Source organism: Eufriesea mexicana, unplaced genomic scaffold, assembly GCF_001483705.2.
Source record: "Eufriesea mexicana isolate 0111107269 unplaced genomic scaffold, ASM148370v2 scaffold1767, whole genome shotgun sequence".
Lineage (NCBI taxonomy): Eukaryota > Metazoa > Arthropoda > Insecta > Hymenoptera > Apidae > Eufriesea > Eufriesea mexicana.
Genome location: NW_016909873.1, coordinates 432,150 through 442,167, shown reverse-complemented (window position 1 = coordinate 442,167; position 10,018 = coordinate 432,150). Strand labels below are relative to the sequence as shown.

The 10,018-nt window shown below is 26.3% G+C and overlaps 4 protein-coding genes across 5 annotated transcripts in view; all 4 read left to right on the top strand.

The window, feature by feature from the left end:
* The window catches only part of LOC108548701 (protein SDA1 homolog), a 1,339-nt gene extending 743 nt beyond the window's left edge, over nt 1-596 (top strand). The window contains exons 4-5 of the mRNA XM_017901779.1: nt 336-372; nt 493-596. Of these exons, the coding sequence (XP_017757268.1) occupies nt 336-372; nt 493-596 (141 nt within the window). The remainder of the gene's footprint in view (nt 1-335; nt 373-492) is intronic.
* Mys45A (SDA1 domain containing protein Mys45A) lies at nt 276-5,673 on the top strand. 2 transcript variants are annotated; one of them, XM_017901803.1, is made up of 10 exons: nt 276-372; nt 694-788; nt 850-954; nt 2,690-2,788; nt 2,871-3,386; nt 3,471-3,705; nt 3,780-3,915; nt 4,003-4,324; nt 4,419-5,108; nt 5,473-5,673. In XM_017901803.1, exons 2-10 carry the CDS (start codon nt 702-704, stop codon nt 5,671-5,673), a joined length of 2,391 nt encoding a protein of 796 aa, XP_017757292.1. In that variant the 5' UTR covers nt 276-372; nt 694-701. The 2 variants fall into 2 exon arrangements, with proteins under 2 accessions (XP_017757292.1, XP_017757293.1); XM_017901804.1 differs by lacking the exons at nt 276-372; nt 694-788; nt 850-954; nt 2,690-2,788 and having other exon boundaries at nt 3,050-3,386; nt 3,474-3,705.
* On the top strand, nt 1,157-2,458 carry Orc5 (origin recognition complex subunit 5). Its single transcript, XM_017901805.1, has one exon. The coding sequence runs from the start codon at nt 1,157-1,159 to the stop codon at nt 2,456-2,458; it is 1,302 nt and encodes a 433-aa protein (XP_017757294.1).
* Nucleotides 5,674-6,268: 595 nt separating the features above from the next.
* Atf6 (bZIP_ATF6 domain-containing protein ATf6) lies at nt 6,269-9,896 on the top strand. The gene is made up of 9 exons (XM_017901812.1): nt 6,269-6,369; nt 6,619-6,792; nt 6,879-7,036; nt 7,110-7,323; nt 7,415-8,001; nt 8,090-8,241; nt 8,364-8,959; nt 9,044-9,546; nt 9,815-9,896. Exons 1-8 carry the CDS (start codon nt 6,291-6,293, stop codon nt 9,469-9,471), a joined length of 2,388 nt encoding a protein of 795 aa, XP_017757301.1. The 5' UTR covers nt 6,269-6,290; the 3' UTR covers nt 9,472-9,546; nt 9,815-9,896.
* Nucleotides 9,897-10,018: the final 122 nt, after the last annotated feature.

The following is a 10,018-nucleotide window of genomic DNA, read 5'->3' as shown; positions in this document are numbered from 1 at the left end:
GTAGAGCTTCGATTATATATTATATGTAAAAAAGAAAATATTTACAAAAATAATTAAATAAAACAATTTAAAAATTGTCAAATTTATTAAAAATTGAAATTTATTAGTAAAGCTTACGATTAATCTGCACTAGTTAATATGTATAGTGAAACGCACAAATGAATATTTTATGATATAGCAATATATTGGTTATTATCGATATATTTTTTCATTTTTCTTTCAGTATTTATAATTCATTTTTATATATAAACGTTAGCCTTAGTGAGTACATTTTGTAAGTCAATTGAAAAGTAGCACTGTAAAGTATTTTCTATCCTTTGAGAATTGCATTGAAGTATTATAAAGTAACGGCTGTATTAAGAAATTTAAACAGTAAGTATAACATAAAAACATCATTTCTTTATTTTTTCCTTATTTTATTATAAATTTATATTTTATTTATTATAAATTGTATTTTATATTATATATTAATGAGTTTTTAATAATATGTAGAATTTACTAATCCTGTTATACAAAACACGTGCATGATAAAAATGAAGACTAAAAAGAAAACTGAAAAGAAAATGGCATATGGCATATTCGATTTCGTTTTTTAGTATTTTTATTAAAATTTAATAAATAAATTTACAAAATTATTATTCAACATCACAAGCACATTGAAAACATTAAACTTATCTTTATTTATTAATTTAGATGAAAAAATGGTGAGGCATAATAATCAGTTACCAGAAAATCTTCCACAATTACAAAATCTAATCAAACGTGATTCAGAATCCTATAAAGAAGAAGTAAGTTTTTTTAAATATATTCATTTAATATATTCAATACACTTTTTGGATGTTTTTATAGTTTCTTCAGCAATATCAGCACTACAAATCTGTTTTGGAAGTATTTCGTTTAACACCAAATAAATTCAATAAAAGTCTTGATGAAGTAGTTATCTTTCTAGCACAGGTAAGTTTTATAATATGTAAATTTTTAATTCTGATAAGTATACACTCTCTCAACATTTTTATGTTATAAGACTCTCAAATATTAGAAAATATTTTTTTTTACAGGTATAATTAACAAAGTACATGAAAAGTAGCATTTATTTATTATGTTGTAATATTGTAAAAAATTGTTTATCATTGAGGAACATTTAAAAATAGTAATTATGGAAAAATATTTGGAATATTTAATGGGAAAGATTATATGTCGTAAGAAAATGATAATGCAATTGTATTCTCTAATTGGTTATTCCGATGAACCAATGCCACATAGCATATTTATTTATGGTCATGTAGGTACTGGAAAATCTCTAGTAGTACAAAACATGCTCTCCTACTTAAAGTATAATGTAGCTATAATTAATTGTATAGAACATGTGAATAACAGACATATATTTAACTATATTCTAAGTGATTTATCATTACATTTTAATAATTTTTCAACTAATAATCAAGCACAATATAAGTGTGATAATTTTATTGATTTTATAACAAGTCTTAGAGAAGTTTTTACAAATGATACTCGTCCAATTATAATAGTACTTGATAAGTGTGATAGACTGCGTGATATTGATGTTGATTTATTATCTGCATTTTCAAAACTTAAAGAATTATCAAAAGTTAATGTTTGTGTAATATTTATGAGCGATGTAATATGGGAAAAGTTCCGTGTCAAAATAGGTATATATGAGCCATTTAAAATTCATTTTTCACAGTATACACGACATGAATTCATTGAAATTTTATTCTTAATTAGGCCATATGGTTATGAAGATACATTTTATAGAAATTATTTAAATTTATTTCTCTCTGTATTTTTTCGATTCTGTCGAGATCTCAATGAACTTCATTATATGGCCAAAATAAATTTTTCTAAATACATAGAACCTATTAAAGTTGATCAATTTAAAAAAAATGACACTGCTTTGTTATGGAGAAATGTTTCTGCTACTTTTAAAGCAAATTTAGAAGTTATATATTTGCGGGTGTCTTCTGAAAATTTCACAAAACATAATGAATTATCTAAGGATATTGAGTCAACAGTAAGATTGGCATTAAGTTTTGAATTACCATATTATGCAAAATATATGTTGATTGCGTCATATCTTGCTTCTTATAATCCTATAAAGGAAGACAAATATCTCTTCATGAAACAAAAATTTAAGAAAAAAAAGAAACTGAGTGGCAAAAAGAAGATGATATTAGACGTCTCTTGTGGACCTTACAATTTTCCAGTACCTAGAATGATTGCAATTTTCTGTGCTATCCTCAATGAAAAGGTTGATATAAATGCGAATTTACTTGCACAGATTCCATCTATGTGCCAACTTGGTTTATTATCAATTGTTGGAAATTATAATCTGAATGAACCGAAGCTCAAGTGTTGTGTATCTTATGATTTTATACTTGTAATAGCTAAAACTGTTGGATTTAACATACAAAACTATTTATATAATCTTATACATTAAGGCGAAAATGCGTTGATTGAAACCATATGATTGTTTTATAAATTTAATTTAATTTTGTATTTATTCATTAACTTTTTATAAAAAATAAAGTATTAAAATTTATAAGCATACTATTTTCCTTATGTAAATAGATTAGTTATAGTTAAAATATTATTATAATCTTATTTAATTATAAAATGACATTGCTTAGATTAAATATACAATTTATATAACTCTTTCGTTTTAATATAGGTGGCCCATTGTTATCCAAGTACATTAGAATCATTTCCTCAAGAAATCATTGATGTACTGCAAACATATAATACAGTACTTGATAATGATATGCGATTAGTAAGTGCAAAATACTACTAAATAAAGACTAAATCAAATTTTATTATTCTATAACCAAGTAAAATCTGTATGTTTGTTGCAGACATTTTGTAAAGCTTTAATTCAACTACGTAACAAATCTCTTTTAGAATCCACTATACTTTTAAGTTTCTTTTTTAAACTTTTAAGATGTCAAGATAAAAATTTAAGGCTGTTTTTGAAAACGCATATTATTACTGATATTAAGAATGTGAATGCAAAGCAAAAGAATGCAAAAATTAATATGACTCTACAAAACTTTATGTTTTCAATGTTAAAAGATTCTAATGTCAGAACTGCAAGAATGTCGGCAAATATAATGATAGAATTGTATAATAAAGGTATTTGGAATGATGCGAAAACTGTAAATGTTTTGGCAACAGGATGTTTCACTAAATCAACCAAAGTTATGGTTGCTTGCTTGAAATTCTTTTTGGGTACAGACATAAAGGAACAGGAAAATGAAGAGAGTGATAGCGATAGTGAACCAAATATTAAGGAAATCATGATGGCTAATAAAGTGAATAAGAAAACGAAAAAACGCGAGAAGCAATTAGTGAAAGCAAAACAGTTGTTAGCGGTAAGTCGTTAATGTTTGATAAATTTTATGTATATATTTTATGTACACATTTATGTGTACATATTTAAATTTGAAATGTTTTAGAAGTCTAAGAAGAAAATGATGAAAGCACCAAGTTTTAATTTCTCAGCATTACATTTAATTCATGACCCACAGGGTTTTGCAGAAAAATTATTTAAACAGCTGGAAAAAAATAATGATAGATTTGAAATTAAACTTATAACATTGGATGTGATTTCAAGACTTATCGGTTTGCATAATTTATTTCTATTAAATTTTTATCCTTATCTACAAAGATTTTTACAACCACATCAAAGAGGTAATTTTTTATTATAGCAAAATTATTACTAAAATGAATAAAATGTGATGATATTTTATTTTTAATGATTTCAGATGTAACAAAACTTCTACAATTTATTGCCCAAGCTTGTCATGAACTTGTACCACCTGATACATTGGAACCAACTGTAAAGATATTAGCAAATAATTTTGTAACAGAACGAAATTCTGCAGATGTTATGGCTATTGGGTATATATATATATATATATTTACGTCTATTGAATGTTTCTCAAAAATAAACTTATTTCAATTAATGTAAAGTTATTTTAAATATAGATTGAATGCTATCAGAGAAATATGTACACGATGTCCTTTAGTTATGAATGCAGATTTACTGCAGGATTTAGTACGCTATAAGTATTACAAAGAACGAAGTGTAATGATGGCTGCACGTTCTTTAATTACGCTGTTCAGGAATCTGATACCTGATTTGTTACATAAAAAGGATAGAGGACGTCCTACGGAAGTAATCATTAATTCTAAAATTCCAAAATATGGTCAAATTTGCGCTAATGATTTTATACCAGGAGCTGAAGTTTTGCTTGATAATAAATTTGATACTGTCCAAAAAATTTCAAATGTTAATGTTAAAAATGACGTAAGTACGTGAACATACTGTGAATAGTTATTATTTATGCTTATTTATAATTATTTTAATAAAAAATATTTTATTGATAAAACTATGATTATAGGATAGTGACAATGAATGGATTGATGTAAATGTTTTAAATGATGGAAATCGTGTTGACAACGACGACGATGATAAACATGATGATGACAATAACAAACATGATGGTGACGATGATAATGTCGATGAAAAAACAGAAAAGGAGAAAATGGTGGAGAAGGAAGAAGAGATGGATAATGATAATAAAATTTTAGAGCTATGTAGTATTGAGTCTGTGCAGAATAAAAGTAATGATGTTACTGAAATGAATAAAAGTGGAGAAATAGACATTAAAATATATGAAAATAGTGTTACAAATGAAGATGTTAAATCTAAAAAAAATAATATCAATACAGAAATTAATAATGTCATAAATCAAAATCAAGGAATGATATATGGCCCATTGTTAAGCCTTGAAAAAAAACGATTAAAACTGAAAAAACAAGAAACTATAAAATTAATAGAAAAGAAGATAATTACTGAAGAGAAAAAGAAAAAGGCAACTTTGGTATCTATTGGACGATTATTAAATGACGAAGACTTCGTAAAAATAAATGCAGCATTGGCAAAACAACAAATAACATATGCTAAGACCGGCTTAAAAAGATCTCACCCTAACGATAATGAACGTGAAGATTTTGTCAAATTGACAGATATTGAAAATATATATAAAAAACGAAAACATGACAAGCAAACTCGCATTGAATCAGTAAAGGTTAGCATTAGTCTTGTTACAAACTGTTAAAAGCTTCATTATTATCATTGTCATGGTTATTAGTATTGTTACTACGCATTGCTATTGTTATTGCCATTATGATATTGCTATATTTGCTATAGTGCTATAAGGCAAATCACTATTGCTATTACTATTACTGTTACTGTTACTGTTATTGTTATTATTATTATTATTATTATTAAACACTACCATTATAACTTATAAGTAGAATTAATTAAGTATAAATAATATTACGATAAACAAATATTTAAAATACAATTTGAGCAAAGTGAAAAGTAAGAGATAAAAAAATGTACTTTTTTGTTGATTTATATAATTATTATTATCGTTTGTTTTCTTACAGAAAGGACAAAAGGAAAGGGAAAGATTCGGTTACAAAGATAGACGACAGAATCCACTTTGTAGTAAAACAAATCGTGAAAAAAAGAAAACTAAAACATTCCAAATGTTAAAACATAAAGTAAAAGGAAAAGTAAAACGCTCCTTTAAGGAAAAACAAATTGCTTTGAGAAATCATTTGCTAAAGCAAAATAGAATAAAATAATTATACACATGTGCATACATTGTATGTATGTATGTATACATATAAATAAATAAATAAATACATATACAGATTAAACGTTTTCCTGTAGCATAAAAAAGTTATTATTTAAACATTGTTAACAAATATGGATATACCGAATGAAATATTAAACATTTGACATTTTTATTTGCACAGATTTATTGTTTATTGTTATAAAGTTTCATTTACACACCTAATTACAATAATGCATGAAGAATTATCATTTTAACGACAACAGTGCCATCTTGCAATAGATCATATCTCATCGAGTGTCAAACGCGATAGCAATGGCGACAGCAATAGTATTCGTATACAAATACGTTGTGATCATTACATTTGTATTATATTTATATTGAATACGTCACTATTGTTATCATTGTATTAAAGTCAATGCGATTATTCTTTTGTAGACATTGACATGTGCTTTTGTGAGTCAAAATTATTCATAGTATCTACTTGTTGGTTGCTGTTTATCTAATTTAATGCCGGCAAAACGATATTCAAAATAAAAAAGTATTAATGTTGATTTTATTATTTGTGATTTTATAGGTTATTAATATTTTTGTTTAAGCAAAATAAGGTTTTAAATTTAATAAACTATGTTGATAAATCAAGATTCACAGTGGAATGGTTCTACCACATCTGAATTTCAAACGTTTTCGGACTTCGGAGCTATGGGTGTGTAAAATTCTTTTTAGCTTCACTCATGTTTGTTATAATTGTAACTGTCATATTTCCTACAGCAATTGATTTCATTCTTATTAATAAAAATATAGTATAATCGTTTTAAAATATTATGTTTAATAATATATATATATGATTACAAATAGTTAATATTTGTAATCATATAAAATTTTTTCACCTTTTATCATTTTATCATTCAGGTATTGAATATATTTAAAAACTGTAATTGTTTACTTCTTTCAGATGATTTATTTCAAACTTTAAGTTCTGAACTAGGTATTCCTTTATTTTTCGAAAGTGAAATACCTCAAAAGGTAGATAATGATATTGATAATCAAATCACAAAAGATATATGTACAGGGGAATCATCAAATAATTTCGAAACATTTGATATAAATGTTCTACAACAAAATTCAGGTATTTTGTACATCGTTTCCTTTTTTTAATAACTTATTGCTTATTGTTAGTCATAAAAGTATAGACACTAATATATCATATTACAGATTTAGATGTTACTAATAATGTAAAAATGGAAATTAAACTGGAACCAGCAAGTCCTTATATGCAGTTGCCTTTGTCTCCTACAACAAATAATTGTGAATCCGATAAACTAAATTCACAAATTAAGACAAATTCTATTGCTTCCTTTCATGATTTTAAGGTATAGTTATGATGTTTCCCAAAATTAATTACAACTTCAATATCTACATACTTTGCATGTTAATTTGTTGTAGACAAGTTTGGAAACACCACCTATCTCTCCTCTCCAAAGTGTTACCCCACCTATATCTCCACAACCAATTTCAAAAGTAACTATTGCAAATCAAATGAAATATATGCCTCTTAAACCTCAAGGTACAAAACAAACAAAATTTACTTTCTCTAAAGCAAATTCTGCTAAACGTGTCCGAGTTCAACCAAAAAATAACATTCAACTTGTCACTAATGGTAAAGCAATAAGATGTTTCAGTTAATTTTATTTTTGATGTGTAGTTGCAAAAATCATATATTATGTTTTTATATACTTCATATTTTCCAGAACAGCCTCAAAATGCTATATTTTTGAGTACGCAAAATTTTGTTGCACTTACACAAAAAATTAAGGAGAATTCTTTATCATATCCTTTCATGACTCATTTTATACCAACTAATATGAATAATAAAATTCAAACATCAGTACAGCTTCCATCAGTGCAAATAAAAACAGAAACAAATACAGTTCAACTACCGCAAGAAAATTATGTGAAAGCAATAGATAATATCTCTAATATATGTACATCAGAAAAAGATCAAACAGCTGATATGAATGACACACCCTTAGTTCTTAAGAACAAAGCAGCTGGATGTGCCTCTATAGTTGTAAAAAACGATTCGGCTACTTGTAGACCAATAATTATTAAAGCGGAGAATTCAAGTTATACCCCGATTATTATAAAGAATGAACTGCAAGATGTTAATTTATCTGGACGACGACAAGAATGCGAAATAAAAGCGTTAAAAAGGCAACAAAGAATGATAAAAAATAGAGAATCAGCTTGTCTATCTCGTAAAAAGAAAAAGGAATATGTATCTTCATTAGAAAAACAAATATATGAATTACAGCAAGAAAATAAACAATTGAAAATGGTAAAATCTGTATAAAATTTGGATATATATTAGTTTATTTATATATTGTATTCTTTACTGATTATGGTTAAAATTATGTCTATATCAGGAAAATACAAACTTGAAACAGAAGCTTTCGCTATTGGAGGATACAAATAAGAATAAAAAACTTAAAAATATGAATTTCAATGCAAATAAAAAGAATGTTGCTATTCTTTTGGGTATGGTTTTTATGGTATCCTTAAATATTAATGGTTTTAAGTAAGTTTATTATAATATTATTATTTGTCTATTAGAATCACTCAAGGTTAAACATTTGTAATATAGAATTTAATTTAAGTTTGTAGATTTAAATAAACCTGCAAAATGAAAATTTCTTTTAGGGATATATTTTCGCAAAGTAGTCGATTAGATATGTTATCTACTGATGTTCCAATTAACGAGCAGTATACAAGGCATGGGAGAACATTGCTTTGGTCATCTAAAGATCAAGCTCAAGAGGAAGATGAAGATAATTTTCGTAAAAATATATCGATGTCACAGCCTATGTGCCCAATGCACATTAATCAGAGCGAATCAATTCGATTAGATTACGAATTGAGACGATGGATCGGTGGAAAATCAAATCAAGATAATTGGACTACATTAAAAAAGGCAAAATTAGATGCAAAGCTTATAGGAGAGTTTCTGTCACTGCCTCGTGCAATGCAAACGAAAATTAAACGTAAACGCAACTTATCAGAAAAAAATAAATCTGAAATACACCGAAAGACAAATGGTACATCGATATCGAATGCAGTGGAAGTTTTTTCTCCAATAGTAAAGGAACATGCTTCTTTGTTTGAAGCTCTAGGTAGGAGAGATGATACCTTTTATGTGGTTTGGTTTAGTGGCGAACATTTACTTTTACCTGCTTCAAGGAAAAATAGTACAGGGAGACCAAGAATGTCATTAGTTCTTCCTGCTCTCCCTATGAATGGTAAAAGTTTTCCATTTAATTCATATATAGTATGAAATAAAGAGAAAAATTTGTTTACTCAATGATTTCGAAATTTTTGTTTAGAAACGTTTTCAACACCAGCAAATCATATAACTATGATGCAAATTGATTGTGAGGTTACCAATACCCAGTTGTTGCATTTACAACAATCAATTATATCTAATCATTTAAAAAGTACTAATAGGTCTGAAAGTCATACAAACCAACCAGAAAATGTATCAGACACATTAACAGCAGATATAACTAAGAATTACAAACCATATTTTATCAAAGAAGCTAATCACAAAATGTTCCGTCAAAAAAATTTGAAAGATATATACATTGACAAAAACAATAAAAATTACAATAAGACAACTGGTTATATATTAAAACAAAAATTTGCAACTGAATTTGATGTAGAAGAGATGAAAACTGAACTGTTGAAGGATTTGAGAAAAACAGGTTCCCGTGTGAAGTTGGCAACTTCCCAAAAAAAGAAAGAAAATTGCTAAGTAGTGATGATATTCAGAGTTTGCTTTTTGTGACAATACAATAAAAAGTAATGTTAGATGCAATTCATCCACTAAGTAAGTAAATGTATTTTATATTTTTAATTATGATTAAGGCAAAAAAAGTAGTATATTTTACATATTTATTTTAAAAATCATATATCACATAGCAAATTGTGTTAGGAAAAGTTAAATTTAACATAAAGAGCTTTGAAAATTCAAGCAAGCATTTGAGTAAGAATTTAAATATATTTAATCTTATGTGTCTTATGTGTCTGAAAAAGAAAAACTATATGTATAATATGTATTTCATATGAATATAAAAAATTATCTAATCTGATTACAGATGCACAAGTAAACGTCTCATGATAATAACTTTATACAGGATTATTATACATATTTTGATTTTTTAATTTTATGAAAGGGGCTCATATCCAGATTTAATGGCTAATTTTCTAGAAATATGATCCAAATGTAAAAATTTTACACATATGTATCTACAATCCGAAAAAAGTAAAAAAGGTTTTAAATAAAGATTGACTTCAAAATT